At 44.0% G+C, this 20260-nt stretch overlaps 1 protein-coding gene and 1 long non-coding RNA gene across 4 annotated transcripts in view; one reads left to right on the top strand and one right to left on the bottom strand.

The window, feature by feature from the left end:
• Window positions 1-20260, top strand: part of LOC138773116 (uncharacterized) — a 201354-nt gene that overhangs the window by 28444 nt on the left and 152650 nt on the right. The window contains exon 2 of the long non-coding RNA XR_011359876.1: window positions 7035-7112. This is a non-coding gene — a long non-coding RNA (uncharacterized lncRNA). The remainder of the gene's footprint in view (window positions 1-7034; window positions 7113-20260) is intronic.
• Window positions 465-20260, bottom strand: part of LOC138773110 (peroxidasin homolog) — a 35613-nt gene continuing 15817 nt past the window's right edge. Inside the window, exons 16-20 of one of the 3 annotated variants that reach the window (XM_069954086.1) lie at window positions 19825-19959; window positions 16251-16459; window positions 8287-8398; window positions 7023-7101; window positions 465-3380 (exon numbers count right to left, since the gene is read on the bottom strand). In XM_069954086.1, the coding sequence (XP_069810187.1) occupies window positions 3300-3380; window positions 7023-7101; window positions 8287-8398; window positions 16251-16459; window positions 19825-19959 (616 nt within the window). In that variant the 3' untranslated portion in view covers window positions 465-3299. Of the gene's footprint in view, window positions 3381-7022; window positions 7102-8286; window positions 8399-9812; window positions 9857-16250; window positions 16460-19824; window positions 19960-20260 lie in introns of those variants that run through there. The other 2 variants (XM_069954087.1, XM_069954088.1) reach the window with 2 other exon arrangements.

Genomic DNA, 20260 nt, shown 5'->3' with positions numbered 1-20260 from the left:
ATATTCTTGTACATAGGAGCAGTATTATAGTAGTTATATTCTTGTACATAGAAGGCAGTATTATAGTAGTTATATTCTTGTATATAGGAGCAGTATTATAGTAGTTATATTCTTGTACATAGGGAGCAGTATTATAGTACTTATATTCTTGTACATAGGAGCAGTATTATAGTAGTTATATTCTTGTACATAGAAGGCAGTATTATAGTAGTTATATTCTTGTATATAGGAGCAGTATTATAGTAGTTATATTCTTGTACATAGGGAGCAGTATTATAGTAGTTATATTCTTGAACATCAGCAGCAGGACTATAGTAGTTATAAGATTTTCATATACTGTATATATAATGCACTTTTATAGTCGTTATGTTTGAGTTCACATAAGGCAGAATAATAATATATACATTAGTTTTCTGTTCTTTTTTTACTGCTATTCTGCACAACATAGAAAGGCAAGCCAAAAACACAGATAAATCACAGCTTTATTAATTTCTATAGAAATTCATTAGCACACATTTTTATACAATTAGATCCAATATAACGTACATTTTTACATTCTATATTTATATCATTTTGTATGTTACATATGTGCTTGTTCAAAATATAAAGCCATCTAACATATATTTCTTTGTGCAGACAACTATGGGGGTCCTGAGGGTTGATATATTTTAGTAAAACTCATTCTGGCTTATCACCATGTGCCCAGGAATAGGATACACTTTTCACATTTAGAGGTTATCTTTTTGGTATAGTCTAACACTATATAAGAGAGTACAGAAATAATAGAGAGGGTGCCCTGTTCAGGATACTCATCCACTGCACCTACAGTGAGTCTTTACATTACACATACAGCTCATTCATTTCAATGAGAGATTGTTCATTTTACCTGTAGTGGCGCTGCAGGGAAATAGAACACCCTACAGGTTTCTCCACAGATTGCAGCTGGGGGTCTGAACTGTGATTTCTGCAGGCTTCTTATGCCTCCTGCAGCTTGCACAGGGAAACTAAAACAAGTCTGTGTGATATGAAGGTGAAGTTTCTTCTACAGCAAATACCACTCTGGTAACCACTTGTGTCAGTGGTTCGGGAAATGCTATCTTGAGGGCACACAGCTGAATATATTCAAGAGTCCTCAACCTGTTCATAAAGTGTCTTTAGCTACAACTAATAGGTGCAGTGCCTCGGGTGGCATGTTGCTGGGGGCAGGGGGGAAGTAATAAAAATGTATGTAGCATGTGACTGTTGTGGACACTTGCTGTCGAACACAATAACCTATACTGCAATACAGTGTTCACCACTTTGCCCCATGTATCTGACCACTACATGATCATTGTATTCTGTCTCAACTATGGCAGTACTTTAGTATTCTTGTTGCATCAGCAGTATGGGGAAATTATTCAGTTATTGGAGGTGTTTTTAGGTACAGTATGGTGGTATTATTCAATCGCTCTTTAGTGGTATTACTCATTACAGTATAATGGCGTTCTCTAGTCATTGAATGGCGCTATTAACAGTCGTATTATTCAGTAAAGTATGGTGGTATTATGAAGTCATTGTATGGAAGTATTTTTTAATTGCTGTATGGTAGTAATACCGTGTTTCCCCGAAAATATGCTCAAAACAGGCACTATGGGGGAGATTTATCAAACTGGTGTAAAGTAGAATTGTCTTAGTTGCCCCTAGCAATCAATCTGAAAAATAAAAGGTGGAATCTGATTGGTTGCTAGGGGCAACTAAGAAAATTCTACTTTACACCAAAGAATCTCTGAGGGATGAAAAGTAGAATCTGATTGGTTGCTAGGGGCAACTAAGACAATTCTACTTTACACCAGTTTGATAAATCTCCCCCTATGTATTATTTTTGTGGAAACACGGTATTACTACCATACATCCCCCTGAACCTCCCTGGAATACTCACCAACATCCTTGCTAAAGCAGGAGTGCATCAGCAGAAGGACGTGCGTCAGGCATGCGGTGGGGTGTGTGGGCATGCGCCAAGCGTGCAGCAAGATGTGCGGAGGATGCGGAGATGTGCGGAGCTGCGGCACCGGCTGTGAAGGTCCACAAGGGGATTAGGTGAGTCCTGGGTGGCAAAGGGCGGCCTTACTTTCGGGGGACGCCTTACTTGCCCTAGTTTAGAGTAGGGGATGCCTTATTTTCGGGGGGGGGATGCTAGTTGGTAGGGTAGTTGGGGTGTCTTATTTTAGGAGGGTGTTTTATTTTCAGGGAAACACGGTGGTTACAGTACTCTAGTATCAGTCCCTGTACAATGGTATTATTTAGTCACAGTATGGTGGTAATATGCACTGTAATATATTTAAGGTAAAGGACTAATCTATGTATAACAATAAATACATACAGTATTATGCATTGACTGGTAATATTTTTACTTTCGGTATGTTTGTAATATTTACTGTATGATGATATTATCCAAGCATTGTATAGCAGTCTTATTTAGTCACTATATGGCAGTAATAGTTACAGTATGGTGGTATTATTTAGTTACTCTACGACAGTATTATTTATTCACTGTATTTATTACTTGTTAGGAAAAATACTAAGCTATATATAACGGTATGAAAATATTATTCAATCACTAGTGGTATTATTTAGTTATGGCATGTGTGTAATGGTTACTGTGTGGTAGTATTATTCAATCTCTGTAAGATAGTATTCAGTTACAGGGTGGTGACGTTATCTATTAATTATATGGTGGCAATATTTAGTCATTCTATGCTTGTAATAGTTACAGTATGGTGGTATTTTTTATCCACTGTATGGCAGTAGTAGTTACAGTAAAGTGGTATTACAAGTCTTTAGTCACTGTAGGGTGAGTATACTTATTCACTATATATTAGTATTTGGGTGTTGGACTTATCTCTATATACAGATTCTAGATTCTGGTACAGATAGTGTGCCCTGTATTTTTGTATAGCGCACACCCTGCACTAACCCCATTGCGAAGACAGCAATGCTAGGAGTAAATGTCCATATGAGCATTTATACTTATCAGTTATGCCACCTAGAATTATTGCTACAGCATCACAACTGATGAATAAGGAGAAACAATTATTTTATTGTACATTTTCTCTTTTTTGTTAAGGGCGCTCGTACATGTAGCAGTTGTGGTGCAAGAATTGCTGCAAAGCTGAGAATCATGCAGCCAGAGAACAAAGAAAACTGCTGCATGCATGGACACCCTCACATTGGGTTATCATTATGATTACTCAGAAATGGGAGAATTGTAAGAGTACTGGAGGCATCGTGACTATAAATACAGCCCTGGCCACAACGTTAAATCACAGCAGATTTTGGTGCTCTGGTTTTATTTTCTTCACCGTCCTTTGAAGGTCCCTCACCTGAGCTTCAAGTTCCCGCACCTAAAACAGAATATACAGATATATGAATTCCTTACTGAGAGACTTAAATGGAACCAATCACCCAGTAGCGTAATTTGGTGGGGGCAGGGGGGCCAGCCGCTCCTGGGCCCACACAGGCAGGTGGCCCACTGAAGATTTTGCCAGTTAATCCAGTAAAGATTTCCCCAGTTAATGCTGTCTGCAAAAGCTATTGCTTTTGCAGACAGCCTAATCATATGTCCATTGGCTGTAGTGGGCCCCCAGCAACCAGTAAGTGCAGACCTCCTGGTCCTTGGGGGCTCACTTAGCTGCAAGGAGCTGTGCCTGACCATTTAACTGTATGCCCTCCTGAGGAGCACATACAGTTAAATGCAGCAGGGTGATTGACAAAATGAGGAGAGCATTGGCTCTCCACCCTTCCAATCACTGTTTTATGGCCACAAGGGGCCACTGCCTCCCTTAGGGCTGCGGCACATGTGACATCAATCGTGCACTTACAGAGCAGGGAGAGAAGCAACACTAGAAGACTACAGTGCTGCAGCCACGCAGAAGGTAATGATGTTTTTTCTTTTCTAAGTTGTAGAGGGGGGTGCCTATGGGAGTGGGGGCTAACTCCTGTGAGGGATGTCATCTATAGGGCTTGGGGTATGGATGTCCTGGTTAGCTGACAGGGGGTGCCTAATTTGGAGGTCTACTTGCGGGGGGGGGGGGGGGGGATCCCTGCATGGAGAATACATATTGGGTAGATTATCTACATGGAATATGGTGCTGGAGAGGGATGTCTGCATGGAGGATACTTTTCTTCTTAAGGGGGTGGGGGGATGGAAATTGCCTGCACAGAGAGATCTAAATACTACATAGATGCACAGAAAGAGTAAAACTTCTATATTGGGGCACATAGGGCCCTAACTACCACTACATGGAAACAGAGGGACATAATTACTATAATGGGGCACAGCAGGCCTAAATACTATATGGATGTACAGAGAAGGCTGAAGGCACAGAGGGACCTGACTACTATATGGGTGGCACAGGGAAGGTCTATTTCCTATAGGGAGGTGTGTGTGGGGGGGGGGGGGGGGAGGAGCCTGTGTACTATATGAAAACGTCTCTTGCAATTCATGCAGAAAAGACGCCCCCTTTGAGTCACTGGATCTAACTGCACTATGAACACTTATAGGATATGAAGAACCTCTATACAGATGTAACACTATATTGTCACTGCTTAGGGAGAATATTGGTCTTTATATAGTGGATTTTATTCAGTGACAGTATAATGGCAATAGCCGGTCACTGTATGGTGAGGATAGTGGTGATAGTGTGAGAGTATTATTTCTCCTGTATATGCTGGTATTATTAGTAATATTTTGTTTATATAGTGGATTTTATTCAATGACTGTATAGGCACAAATGTTAAACTGCAGCCCTCCAGCTGTTGCAGAACTACATTGACCATTAGGCCTGAAAAGCTAAAGCTGTGTCAGTCCAGGCACAAAGGGAATTGTAGTTTTGAAACAGCTGAAGGGCCATGAGTTTGACCCCCCCCTGTTATAGTGATATTAGTCATTATGTTGTGATGATTGTAGTCACAGTGTTGAGGTAGTACTTGTAAAATTGTCTTATGTTAACATTTCATATATGTGTATTGTTATTTTTTTAGACATCCTAAAATTTGCTGTAGCCTTTAGCTAGTGTATGTGCCCCATGCTAGGCCCATTAGCTATAGTGTAGTCCTCATGCTGCCCAATAGATATTAGACCGATATGTAATAAAGATATAGAAGGATAGATAGATAGATAGATAGATAGATAGATAGATAGATAGATAGATAGATAGATAATAGTTAAATTAAAAGTTATAGATAGATAAGACATTTCGGACTATTTGATCTGGTCTAATTTCAAGCAGTGGTCTGAAACATGTCTGATGGGTAAATAAATTCACTACTTTCACTTTTCACAAGAACATTTTGGAGTGCTGTGTTTTTTTTCTAGATGGATAAATGGATGATAAAAAGATAGAAGAATAGATAGACAGATGATACAGAGATTGAGATTGGACAGTCCGAGGCTTTTTCGGACATGTGCAGTAGAGCGGGAATAGGGCGCAGCTGTACTGGGCTTGTCCGCTAAAGCTAATACGTCATTGCTGGTACGTGCTGCTAGAATGGCCTCTAGATGACGCAGCATGACAGCCAAACCACGCCCTGGGACTGTGAATAGTTGCAGCCCAGATGACTAGATGCCTTTGATTTGCATACAGGCCATACAGATACATTTACAAAATGTGTTCGGGGGTAGATCAGCAGGAATAAATAGCGTTACTACTTTTTTTTAGGTGATTGGTTCCCTTTAAAGGGGGATCCTTCAAACTACAAATTACTTGACATAGGATATGTTATAAGCATCCTCTAGGTGAGGCTCTCATCTTTGGGTGACCACCCTATAGTAGTAGAAGCCAAGCTGTACTGTAATAGAGAGAACTGTGCACACTAAAGGGGTTATCCAGCCCTACATGAGTTGTGTGTGGTGGCAGCTTTGTTCCCATACAAGTATATGGAATAATTGCAGTACCTCTTACCACCACCAGAAGTAAACAATGAAGAAGCTGTGGCGCTCATGTGAGTGTCATGGTGCCTGTCAATTAGTGTATCAGCATTGGTGATGAAGATACTGTAGGCTATCAGTTTTAAAGGGCTGGATAACCCCTTCAGATGGTCTGTCTTGGATTAGAAAAACATGTCAGCTTATGTCCACAAGCAGCGCCAAACCTGGCTATGTGTGGTGTCTGGTACTCCAGCCCAGCTTTACTGCAGTGAATGGGGTTTAACTGCACTACCAGACACAACCAATGTATAGGTGTGGTGCTGTGTATGGAAGATAGCAGCCATATTGTTTTATGAGCTTAAGGGTCTAGGTTTTTGCTAGACAACCCAAGTGTCACTGTCGTTTATATATATATATATATATATATATATATATATATATATATATATATATATATATATATATATAATTTATTTTTATTTTTTTGCAGAAATCAATAGTACAGGCGATTTTAAGAAACTTTGTAATTGGGTTTATTAGCCGAAAAATGCATTTTTATCATGAAAAAGCAGTTTGAAGCTCTCCCCCTGTCTTCATTGTTGTCTATGGAGAGGGGAGGGGTGGAGGGAGATGAGGCACCAAAACAGGACAACAAAGAGTTAATTTACAGCTACATCACCAGCTATCTCCTCTGACAGCACTGACCTCTTTGACCTCTGAATACCTTTGTTCTCTGCTCTCTGCTGCCGACTAATCTCCCTCCTCCCCTCTTCCTAGAACAGACAGGACCCAACTGATGTAAAACAGTTGAGATTTCCTGATAATGAGCAGTGGATAAGCGAGAGGAGGGAGGGGGGGGGACCTGGGGAAAGGCTTTTTGAATGCCGATAATGGCCTGTTTTGGCTAATAAACCCAATTACAAAGTTTCTTAAAATCGCCTGTACTATTAATTTCTGCAAAAAAATAAAAATAAATTAAACGACAGTGACACTTTAAAATAGAAATCAGCCCTGTTCAAGTCTATTCAGTTCCTGACATCTTTACACGTTCCCATATGTAACATCCGTGTACGTCATTAGTTTCATGATACAGTAGCTTTGTGTTGACTGTCATCACCTTGTTTTGCAGTGTGGAGATGGTGCTCTCCAGTCCAGGCTCGTGATCCTCCGAGGAATAGTCATCAGGAAGATGTAGTCTGTAATAAAAGTAAGGAATGTAAATAGGATAATCATAATAATTCTTTGTTAAGATGTCCTCAGGGTAATGAATGGCGCCCTCTAAACTCCTCCTCACAACGCTTCAGTCCAGCTACAAACTAAGAACCTGAGGGTATTGTACAGTGATATGCACAACAGTAGATAGAAGATCCAAGAATATTAGACAAGATTCTAAGTTCTATATGTGACATAGGGGATTACACTTCTTGGGCCTCTGCAGAAAGCATACCAGGGCACTCCTATGGGGAATATAACTGGGTGCCCCTGCAGGGACCATCTTAGGGTGTCCCTGTTAAGAATAAAGAAGCAAGCCATTGTGGGGACCATATGAGAGTTGCAGGTGCAACCATAGCCCCCTGTAGGGTACATATCAGGAAACTCCAGTAGATATGGTAACTGACCCACTGTAGGGCACATTTCAGGGCACCCCTGTAGCGAGGATATCAGGGCAGCCCTGAGGGAACCATATTAGGCCACTTCAGTGGGGACCTTATCAGGGTGCCTACAGGAACAACATCTGTATAACTAGAAGTATAACCAGTAGGAAGAGTGAGATTTTTATACCGCTGTATAGATCTCTAATGACACAACTTTTTTTCTATGTTTTAATCAACGTTATACATATGGCCACTAGGTGTCTCCCTTTACTGCACATGTGTATACCGTAGTTGCTGTTCATCCGCATTCAGTAGCAGAGAATCCTAGGGGTGCTTGCATTTTATGGTCAGCTCTGCTGTCACACAGCACACAAAACCTCTGTAACCACACAATGACATTATACTGACTGAATTGTAACTAAATAAGGGTCAAGAGAGAAATGTTTTTAATAAAAACACCTGAACACAGGAACAAGTGGACACAATCTGAGGTTAGAGAACTTCTTTACTGAAAGAGTAGTAGATGCTTGTAAGAAACTTCCAGCAGACGTGGTAAGTAAATCTACAGTAAGTGATTTTAAACCTGCCTGGGATACACATATACAGTACTATCTATCCTAAGATAATAAGAAAGGGCAGACTAGATGGAACAGGTGGCCTTTTTCTGCCAACAATAGCTCCCATGCAGAGACCATATCAAGAACTAGATTAGAGTGACCCTACCAGATCCCCAATATTTATTGTCCAAGTAAGAGTGGTATACAGAACCCGAGTCTCCTAACTCACCTAGAGTCTTCTGCACTGGATCTGTGGGAATTATCTTCAGAATAACTGAACTGCTCCCTCCGGCTTCGGAATTGTAAAGAAAGGGCATCAAACGGACCTTTGTTCCCGCACCCTATGTAAATGCACAAAGAAGAAGGGGCCAGGTCCTCAATAAACTGTCAGAATACTGTGTCCCATAATACACTTACTGCTTTTTTTATTCTAAATTTATTCAAATTTTCACATAAGATAAACAGACCACAACACACAAAATAGGAACACAACTGAGGTCAGTGGGGTTGCTAGGCTGTTTTATTCGGGGCTCACGCACCGAATAAAATGCCTGCTGCCCCGGATCTTTGTTGCCCTGGTTTTGTGAGCCAGATGCGGCTCTTTTGATGACCGCATCTGGCTCGCACATCGCCACTGCTGCCCGTCCGCCTCACCCACTAACATACATAGCACCCAGACGAGCTCCTCAAATCCAATTAGCACTGAGCGGGAGCGTGGGGCCACTGTGGCCGGCTATGGCACACACGCTGATTGGATGCGTGCACCACAGCTGGCCACAGCGGCTCCACGCTCCCGCTCAGCGCTGATTAGATTTGAGGAGCGCGTCCGGGTGCTACGTCGGCCGGGCACTATCTGAGACCTCTGTTGCGGAGGTGGAGGTGAGGAGGCCGGTTGGAGGCAGGTGAGGAGGCAGGTGAGGAGGCAGTCGAGGAGGCAGGTGGGGAGGTAGTCGAGGGGGTAGGTGAGAGGCAGTCGAGGGGGTAGGGGGGAGGCAGATGAGTGGCAGGTGGAGAGGCAGAGAGGAGGAGGCCTTCTGGTGCTATCTTAAAGCATTAGATAGTGTGTGTGTGTGGGGGGGGTTAAGATGGGGTAGTGTGTGTGTAGGGGGGGTCATGTGGGATAGTGTGTATGTGGGGGGTCAAATGGCATAGTGTATGTGTGTGGGGTCGAATGGCATAGTGTGTATGTGTGGGGGTCAGGTGGGGTAGTGTGTGTGTGGGAGGGGTCAGGTGGGGTTGTGTGTGTGTGTGTGTGGGAGGACAGATGGGGTAGTGTGTGTGTGTGTGTGGGGGGGGGTCAGGTGGGGTTGTGTGTGTGTTTGGGAGGACAGATGGGGTAGTATGTGTGTGGGAGGACAGATGGGGTAGTGTGTGTGTGTGTGTGGGGGGGGGGTCAGATGGGGTAGTGTAAGTTGGGGGCTTAGGTGGGGTTGTGTGTGTGGAGGGGTCAAGTAGGGTAGTGTGTGTGGGGATGGCGGTTAGGTTAATTTCAGGCAGGAGGGGAACTTTATTTCTATGGTGGGTAAAGCAGCGGCATTATTACTATACAGGAGGCACAGCAGAGGTGGCATTATTACTATATGGAGGGCACACTGGAGGCAATACTACTAAATGGGGTCACAGTAGGGGGCATTATTACTATACGAGGGTGCACAGTAGGGGACATTTTGCAATATGGGGTAACACAGCAGGAGGCATTATTACTATGGGGCACAGCAGAGGATCCTACATACAGGGGGCAACACACTTACCTACCTACTCACTGACACCAAGCAGTGGAATTGCTACTGTATAGGAGCCTATAGGTGGGAAAAGAGAAAGGAAGTTGAAGGAAAACTGCGGAGCCTAATGGTGTGTTTACACAGGCGGATTTATCTGACAGATTTTGGGAACCCAAGCCAGGAATGGATTTGAAAAGCGTAGAAATCTCAATCTTTCCTTTATGAACAGTTCCCTGTTTATAGTCTGTTCCTGGCTTTGGCTTCACAAATCTGTCAGATAAATCTCTCAGTGTAAACGCACTCTAATATGTTTGTCTGGCAGGTTCTGAAGAGATGAATTGCAGCTGCAAGAAATAATCATGGAGGCCGGGGCCGAATGGAGAGGAAAAGGGAAAAAGAACATCTCAGATCAAAGAAGATGTCACCTGTGAGTCACGGAAGGAGGTTTTTGCATTTTGTAGAATGTTATCTGGTAGGAGTTCCCTGAGGTAGAAAAGGTTAGGTGCCTTCCTGGGGAAGCCATAGCTGACCTGGAGGAGCCTATTGCTGCACATGAAATAGCGCATGTCATTGCACATCTACCTGGTGGAAGAGTCCAGCTCCTGATGGCCTGACCGCTCAATTTTATAAATCCCTCCAATCCTTTCTTTCTCCCCTGATGTTATCGGCTTTCAATTCTATATCCACCCCCTTCCCGCCCCATGCCACTAGTGCACATGTCGCCCTTATTCCTAAACCTGGCAAGGACCCCCAACTTTGTGGGAGCTACAGGCCCATTTCCCTCTTAAACGTGGATTTGAAGATTTATGCTAAGTTGCTTGCCAACAGGTTAAATCCCAACCTTCCCGCCCTTGTCCACCCAGACCAAGTAGGGTTTGTGCCGGGGAGGGAAGCCCGGGATAACACCTTAACCCCTTCAAGACCAAGCCTATTTGCACCTAAAAGACCAGGCTCATTTTTCAAAATCTGACCTGTCTCACTTTATGCTCTTATAGCTCAGTGATGCTTTAACGTATGCTAGCGATTCTGAGATAGTTTTTTCCGTCACATATGGCACTTTATATTAGTGGCAAAATTTGGTCACTACTTTGTGTGTTTTTTGTGAAAAACATCAAAATATGAAAAATTGAAAAAATTAGCATTTTATGAACTTTGAAATTCTCTACTTCTAAAAAAGAAAGTCGTATCACATAAATTAGTTACTAAGTCACATTACCGATATGTCCTCTTTATTCTGGCTTCATTTCATAAACATATTTTACTTTTTTAGGGTGTTACGGGGCTTAGAAATTTATCAGCAAATTACCACATTTTCGTAAAAGTTTCCAAAACTGATTTTTTTAGGGACCAGTTCTTTTCTTAAGTTGATTTAGGAGGCTTGTATACTGGAAACCCCCATAAGTGACCCCATTTTGGAAACTAGACACCTTAAAGAATTAATCTAGGGGTATAATGAGCATTTTAACCCTACAGGGGCTGGAGGAAAGTATTCACCATTAGGCCGTAAAAAAATGAAAAATTACAATTTTCCAATAATATATACGTTTAGATTAAAGTTTCTCATTTTCAAAAGGAACATAAGAGAAAACGCACCCCAAAATTTGTAAAGCAGGTTCTCTTGAGTACTACGGTACCCCATATGTGGGCGTAAACCACTGTATGGGCACACAGCGGGGCTCAGAAGGAAGGGAGCGTCATCTAGCTTTTCCATTGCAGATTTTGCTGAAGAAGTTTCCGAGCGCCAGGTGCATTTGCAGTGCCCCTGTAGTGTCAGCAGAGAGAAAACCCCCCATAAGTCACCCCATTTTGGAAAGTACACCCCTCAAAGAATTCATCTTGGGGTAGGATGAGCATTTTGACCCCACAGGTGTTAGAGGAAAGTATTCAAAATTAGACAGTAAAAATGAAAAACTCGAATTTTTCCAATAATATGTTCCTTTAGTTTGAATTTTCTCCATTTCACGAGAAACAGGAGAGAAAATTCACCCCAAAATCTGTAACGGAGGTTCTCCTGAGTAAAAAGGTACCTCATATGTGGGCATAAACCACTGTATGGGCACACAGCAGGGCTCAGAACAGAAGGAGTGCCAATTAGCTTTTTCAATGCAGATTTTGCTGAAGAAGTTTCTGAGCGCCAGGTGCGTTTGCAGTGCCCCTGTAGTGCCAGCTGAGTAAAATCTCACCCATAGTCACCCCATTTTGGAAAGTACACCCCTCAAATAATTCATTTTGGGGTGTGGTGAGCATTTTGACCCCACAGGTATTAGAGGAAAGTATTCAAAAGTAGACAGTAAAAATGAAAAACTCGAATTTATCCAATAATATGTTCCTTTAGTTTAAATCACTTTTTATCCCCTGTCACCAATCATTCATGGTGACAGGGGATAAAATGTTCCGGAGGCACATGGCACAAGCGATCAGCGGTATATAGTATATACCGCTGATCGCTTGTACCGGGACCCCACAGGTTTTCATTCATTTTTACTAAGAGATCACTGTGAACAGACATTAGTGATCGCGGCGGCCATCTTGGATCTGATGGCCGCCGCGGGGAGGGGGGGGTTAGATACCGGGGCACTAGGGGGGCTGGTCTGGGGTCTGATTTTAACTATTTCATCTCCCCCCACCGTGGATTCACGGTGGGGGGAGATGAAATATAGCGGCGGCACCGGCCCATTAGTGACCGCCGTTTCGGCGGTCACTAAGGGGTTAATGGGGCTCAGCTGCGGGATCGCAGCTGATTCTCATTATCTCCGGTGCCTCACTCAGATGAGAGCGGGATCGCTGTCCCTGCAGCGATCCCGTTCTCATCACAAACCCCCGTCAAAGCAGGAACGTATATGTACATTCCTACTGCACGGGGCATGTGCAATAGGAACGTATATATACAGATGGCTGACGTGAAGGGGTTAAAGACCCTGGATTGTATACATTACGCTCGATCTCATAAACAGCCTCTCATGGTACTGTCACTTGACGCCGAGAAGGCCTTTGATCGTATCTCCTGGTCCTCCCTGGCACAAAACCTCCAAACAATAGGTTTGGAAGGTTTCCAAGCCAAAATTCTCGCCCTCTACCAGAACCCCTCCGCTCAGTTAAAGATCAATGGCACCCTATCCGCGCCTTTCTCTATCCTCAACGGCACGAGACAGGGCTGTCCCCTGTCCCCCCTCCTGTATGTCCTTGTTATGGAAAACCTCATGTCTGTCATCCGCTCCGACCCGGACATCAGGGGGATTCGCATTGGGAGGTGCGAATATAAGTGTTCTGCCTTTGCGGACGATCTTTTAGTTTATCTCACTCAACCACATGTGTCCCTCCCCTCCTTGATGTCCCGGTTGGGGCAGTTTGGCGCGTGGTCCAATTTTAAGATAAACTTTTCTAACTCCGAAGCCTACAACGTCTCCCTCGATCCTCACTCTGTTCTACTCTGATCTACTCTTAAAGCTAACTTTCCTTTTGTATGGCCCTCTACGGGGATTACATACCTTGGCATCCGTATCCCTCCTGACCTCTCTCATCTTTTTGAAGTCAACTTCCTCCCTTTATTGGTGCGATTTACCAAAGATTTAACTTCCTGGACTCAAAAAGAGTTCTCTTGGTTTGGGAGGATTAACATCATAAAGATGACCCTTCTCCCCAGATTGCTCTATCTGCTCCAGACCATCTCCATTCACATCCCTGCCCCCTTTTGGAAGTGGGTGCAACGCCTTTTCACCTCCTTTGTTTGGTCCTCCGGTCACCCACGGATCAAGTGGGAGACCCTCACACGCTCTAAGGATGCAGGCGGCGTCGACCTACCTGACAGTCGGTTGTATTATCTAGCGTGTGTGCACTCCCGAGTTTTGGATTTATTCCATCACTCGTCCTCTAAGCTCTGAGTGCAATTGGCCCAGGATGTCTGCCCGAGATTGCTGTCAACTCTCCCGTGGACATGGTCTCCTTCGATTCATGATCTTACTCCATTATCCTATACTGTCCACCATACGCTTGCATCCTTACCAGCGTCGGCCTCGTCTCTTGCCCTCCTGAATAGAACGGGTCCCCTGACCCCGATTAAGGATAATCTGTCTTTCCCGGCGGGCCTCTCTTCACCCTTTCTAGGTGTATCTACTCATTCTCCCCTATGTTTCCATCAGGTGGTCAAACAAGGGGCCCTGTTACCCTTGTCTTCTATTCTCGACCCCACCTTACACATGGCCAGACATTCCTTTGAGTACATGCAGCTACAGCATTTTTACTCTTCCCTCTCCAACACCCATAAGTTACACATAACTTTATCCGATTTTGAACGACTCTGTTTGGCACCTGCATGTCCCTCTCACGCTATCTCTCTTATTTACCGCATGTTACTGTCTTCTCGCTCCCAACAGCTGCCCTCTTATTGTTCTGCATGGGAGGTGGAGCTAGGGAAACAATTCTCCCCGAAACAGCAGCAGAAGGCCTTTTTCCTCTCCCACAAGGCTGTAATAGCGTGTTAAGCCCAAGAGACCAGTTACAAAATAATCTCTCGATGGTATAGGGTCCCGGAAGCACTACATAAGTGGTACCCGACGGTCCCCGATGAGTGTTGGCGGTGTGGGAATGCAGGTGGCAATATGACACATATCTGGTGGGGTTGCCCGAAGCTGTGGAGCTTCTGGAACACTGTACTACAGCTTATCTGCGACATCACACGCGTTTCTATCCCTGGCACTCCTGAGGCAGTGCTCCTGTTTATGTTTCCACCCGCCCAAACCCGCTTTAAGAAATCTCTGGCTCGACACCTCCTCGAGGCTGCTAAGACGGTAATTCCTAGGAGGTGGAAGTCCTCAGACCCCCCCTCCCTGGATGAGTGGTTCGCTGAGATTAACCAGATCCACCAGATGGAAAATCTGATTGCGCGTACCCCGATAGAGGTCAAGAAGTACACTGCTACCTGGGGCTCTTGGTTGTCTTTTCAGAGCACAAACAATTACAGGAGCGTCACCTCCTGAGGATCTCAGGCCCGTTTTGTGTACTAGGTTTCCTGGGTGAGCTCCCCTCCCTCTCCCTCTCCCTTCCTCCCGTTTCTTTCAATTACATCAGGTGTCTGGCCGCCGCCGCAATCCTCAATTCTCAATTTTTACTTTTCCTCCTCTTTTTCTAATTCAGTTTTAGTCTTTGGTTTCAGTGACCTTTCAATCTACCAGACATGTTCATGTACTCCTCCACTTCTTTCCCCCCCTTGAGTGTGTTGTAAGTATCCCCTTGTCTATGTCTGTAGTGTTCATGGCACTAAGTAGATTCTCTTTCATTGTTGTGTAGTTTCCAGGGCACCTTCATAACCCACAGATCCCATCCCACTTTTGCTAGGTGCTTTTTCATATTTCCCTGGTTTTGTTCGCCACTGCCAAGGTTAGGCACCTTCGTTACTGCTTGGACCAACTACTTCACCTTGGTTTGCACTGTCGCACTGTACTACATATTTGCCCTGTTCTCTACTTCTGTGTTGTTGTATTTTGGGACCTTTCAAGGTTCGTGTCTTGCTATGTCGGTAAATGTTTGTTTTTTGAAAATTTAAAAACTTAAATATAAAAAAAGAAAAGGTTAGGAAACACTGGCCTAGAGGATAGGAGCTAGGGCAGACCTCCCAGAGGCTGTGTGTACAGGGGAAGCAGTGAAGGAGCTGCCTGGGCAGTGGTGTGCACCATTACCAATGACAGTGACCCTGACAGGAGACAAGGGCGGGTGGGTGCCTGTGTCTGCTTAGCTGCAGTCATTGTGAGTGATGGCAATGGAGCTGGGCTAATAGAGCGGTCATTGGGGTTACTAGCTTCTGTACTGGGCTCTTTCACTATCCGCATATGACGACACTCAGAGGGCCCGGGCCCCGGATGTTTTAGGACCCTAGCAATGCCCCTGACCTTGTTCATATGGTAAAAGCATAAAAATTTAAGGTGTGACATTAAAACATCTGAGAAAGGGCTAATGCCCAAACCAACAAAGAACGTGAAGTTAGGTAGAAGAAAGGGAGGAAAAAGGAGGGGAGAAGAAGAGATGGAGGGAGAGTGCCAAAGATGGCTGGTACCCAGGGACGGGTAAGTGCCCACCTGACGAAAGACTGAGTGGGAAGGGAGAGGAGAAAGTGATGGAGCTGCAGAGCTCTCCAGATCCCTTTGAAGGTGGGGTCTGAGAGATCATTGAGGTCTGTAAGGGTTAGCCACGAAGAGCCGCGAAGAAAGCTTTTCGCCCTGATCCATAAACAAAACACAGGATTTTTGACCCCTGGCAGGAAGGACGTGTTACCAAGGACCAGGAACAGTGGGGAAGGGTGTAGAGCGATCAATCCAGAGGAAAGATGTATGCAACAGATGTGCAACATGGGAACAATAGTCATATTTACTGCCTTTTTATTGTCGCATATACTGTGCCAGGTGTGCCAAATCTCAGAGCCACCTCCAGCTTAGCAGAGTATTACTCAAAATGAAACTATCTACCCCCTCCTACTCACCATCACAGCACTCCTGCCAGAAACGTAGGTCTACCCCCAGGATGTCCTCACATTTCTGCATGCCATGGGGGAAGGAGGCTACACGGAAAACATCTTCCTGTACATGGCGGATGTTGTCCCCGTTATCACACAGGATCCGAGCCAGTGATGTCTGCTTTATCTGGGAAAGCTGAGCTGGAGTGAAGACACCCGGGTTACTATACCAGAATCTGCAGGAAGCAGAATGAGGAGCTGATATCCAAACAAGCTAGTAAAATATAGGACATCATAGTCAGAAATAATAAAAACCTCAAAAAGGTATAGGTAAAGCTGTCCATGGGAGACATAGGGGAAGTATTGTAGTACAAATAGGAGAAGTATTATAGTAGGTATGTTCTTATACATAGAGGGGCAGTATTATAGTAGTTATATTCTTATACATAGAGGGGCAGTATTATATTAGTTATAATTTTGTATATAGGGGCAGTATTATAGTAGTCACATTCTTATACATAGAAGACGGTATTATAGTAGTTATATTTCTGTATATAGGAGCAGTATTATAGTAGTAATATTCTTGTACATAGGGGGCAGTATTATAGTAGTTATATTCTTGTATATAGGAGCAGTATTATAGTAGTTATATTCTTGTACATAGGGGGCAGTATTATAGTAGTTATATTCTTGTACATAGGGGGCAGTATTATAGTAGTTATACGAACTGGAGAGAATGGAACGGCTGCACATCCCATCTATGGCTGATACTAATGCCGCTAGGCCTATATTAAAAATCAACACCAGAGTGTCTGTATATGAATTGATCAAGCCATATTGCCCCGTGTACCACCGCGCAGGTCCTCTGGTCAAAACGGGCCCCTACGCTAACTCCACACCGTGTCGGTCAGCGACTGCCAACCCCGCAAAGCGTGCACGTGCAGGGAAGGGAGGCCATGGAACGGCCCTGCAACCCCAATGTCACAGGACCAGACCCAAAAAGCCCCACCAAAACCCAGCCAGCACCACCGGCGGGGAAGGCTGCCCCCAAACGACACCAGTATGGATATGGTATTACACTTACCATTGCTGCTCTCACAGAATGGGGAAGACATAGGGTCCAGACATGTGAGCACAGGCATATCCTGCTAATTTTGGTCATGTGGGTACGTGCACGCTTTGCGGGGTTGGCGGTCGCTGACCGACACGGTGTGGAGTTAGCGGAGGGACCCGTGTGGACCAGAGGACCTGCGCGGTGGTACACGGGGCAATATGGCTTGATCAATTCATATACAGACACTCTGGTGTTGATTTTTAATATAGGCCTAGCGGCATTAGTATCAGCCATAGATGGGATGTGCAGCCGTTCCATTCTCTCCAGTTCGTATTATAGTAGTTATATTCTTGTACATAGGGGCAGTATCAGGGCCGGCTCCAGGTTTTGGAGGGCCCTTGAGCGACAGCCTTAGCGGGCCCCTTTGTATAGCAAATCATGTGGCATCACATGAGGGTCTCTATCTCTCCATTCTGTGTAGGTATACAGCAGTGTATTACATACGTATTATCCTCCTGTATGAGTGTGTATATATCTCTCCATTCTGTGTAGGCGATCAGCAGTGTATTATAATACACTGCTGTATACCTACACAGAATGGAGAGATATATACACACTCATACAGGAGGATAATACGTATGTAATACACTGCTGCATACCTACACAGAATGGAGATATATACACACTCATACAGGAGGAGGATAATAAGTATATAATACACTGCTGTATACCTACACAGAATGGAGAGATATATACACACTCATACAGGAGGATAATAGGTATATAATACACTGCTGTATACCTACACAGAATGGAGAGATATATACACACTTATACAGGAGGATAATAAGTATATAATACACTGCTGTATACCTACACAGAATGGAGAGATATATACACACTCATACAGGAGGAAAATAAGTATATAATACACTGCTGTATACCTACACAGAATGGAGAGATATATACACACTCATACAGGAGGATAATAGGTATATAATACACTGCTGTATACCTACACAGAATGGAGAGATATATACACACTTATACAGGAGGATAATAAGTATATAATACACTGCTGTATACCTACACAGAATGGAGAGATATATACACACTCATACAGGAGGAAAATAAGTATATAATACACTGCTGTATACCTACACAGAATGGAGAGATATATACACACTCATACAGGAGGATAATAAGTATATAATACACTGCTGTATAATACACAGAATGGAGAGATATATACACACTCATACAGGAGGATAATAAGTATATAGTACACTGCTGTATAATACACAGAATGGAGAGATATATACACACTCATACAGGAGGATAATAAGTATATAATACACTGCTGTATACCTACACAGAGGAGAGATATATACAAACTCAGATAGGAGGATAATATCTCCATTCTGTGTAGGTATACAGCAGTGTATTATATACTTATTATAATACACTGCTGATCACCTACACTAAATGGAGAGATAGATATGCAGGTGCAGAAGTTGCTACCCTACAAAGTCCTGCAAAACATTTTAACAGAAAAAATTGTAATATAACACAGTGGATTTATTGCATATTGTGACTCCCGCATGGAAAGTAAAGGGGGAAATCTGCAATAAATCCACTGTAGCAGATAAGCCAGAGATGACCCTTAAACCTTCCTACTCCCAGCACACACGGGCAGACAGACAGACACACATACACACACCACTAGCATACAGACTTACACACATATGCATCTATACCCAGTCACAGCATACACTCACCTCCGTATCTGTCAGGCAGCAGTCCTGTCACCTGTCTCATCTCCCTCTGCCCTGGGCCGCTGTGGAGGACAGGAGACCCAGGAATACAGCTGGAGGAGGGAAAGGGCAGGCAGCACAGGGAAGCTGGAAGCACAGCACAGGCAGCTGGGCCCTGACCTACTGTTTGGCCTCTACAGGCTGCCGTGCAGTGAGCCCTGCCCCCCTCTCCTCTAGTCCGACGCATAGAGAGGCCTGGAGGAGCCACAATATGCTTTCAGTGGCTCACCAGCGCCCCCCTCATCCCTGCGCCCGGCTCATCCCCCCTCCCCCCACAGCCTCAGGTAATAATGTGTGCGCTCATAGCACAGCACCACCTGCACACAATGCAATGTGTGTCAGTGTGTGTGTGTTTGCACAGTGAGAGGGGAAGAGATGGTGTGGGCAAGTGCCGGGGGGCCCCTTGAGGCACTGTGGGCCCCGGCACTTGCCCGAGTATGCCGGGTGCTGACGCCGGCCCTGGGCAGTATTATAGTAGTTATATTCTTGTATATAGGAGCAGTATTATACTAGTTATATTCTTGTACATAGGGGGCAGTATTATAAGAGTTATATTCTTATATATAGAGGGGCAGTATTATAGTAGTTATATCCTTTTACATAGGAGGCAGTATTATAGTAGTTATATTCTTGTACATAGCAGCAGTATTATAGTAGTTATATTCTTATACATGGGAAGCAGTATTAAAATATATATATATATATATATATATATATAAAACATCATATTTACCTGTCTCCATCTCTGAGTCTTCTGAACTGAGTCACTAGCAGACACATTAATGTGGGTCCCAGACGGCTTCCTGGCACCAAGTCCTCCACAATTAAGGCAGGGAAGAGGTCCACATTTTTTGGTGTCCCATACAAGCTAAATGTCCCAATGAAGACAGCAGTGAGGGTGAGTTCAGTCACCATTGACATTATGTACACAGTTGAACATAAAACGTCATAATGAAATCTATTGTTCAACCACAAAATCAGTGTATAGTGCTTATAATGGATATGCAAAATTGAGATTAGATTAATTTTAAATAGGGCGACAGCCAGCAGTACTTTCTCTTGCTTTTTTTGATTCTCCAACACCTAATGGGATGCTCTACTACTCAACCAAAACCAAAATAACCAAAATAATCACTTATGCATAAGAGAAGAATCATGGCACTTGCAGA

This window comes from Dendropsophus ebraccatus, chromosome 14, assembly GCF_027789765.1.
Source record: "Dendropsophus ebraccatus isolate aDenEbr1 chromosome 14, aDenEbr1.pat, whole genome shotgun sequence".
Taxonomy (NCBI): Eukaryota; Metazoa; Chordata; class Amphibia; order Anura; family Hylidae; genus Dendropsophus; species Dendropsophus ebraccatus.
The sequence above is the reverse complement of the archived record's forward strand: the minus strand, read 5'-3'. Positions and strand labels throughout refer to the sequence as shown.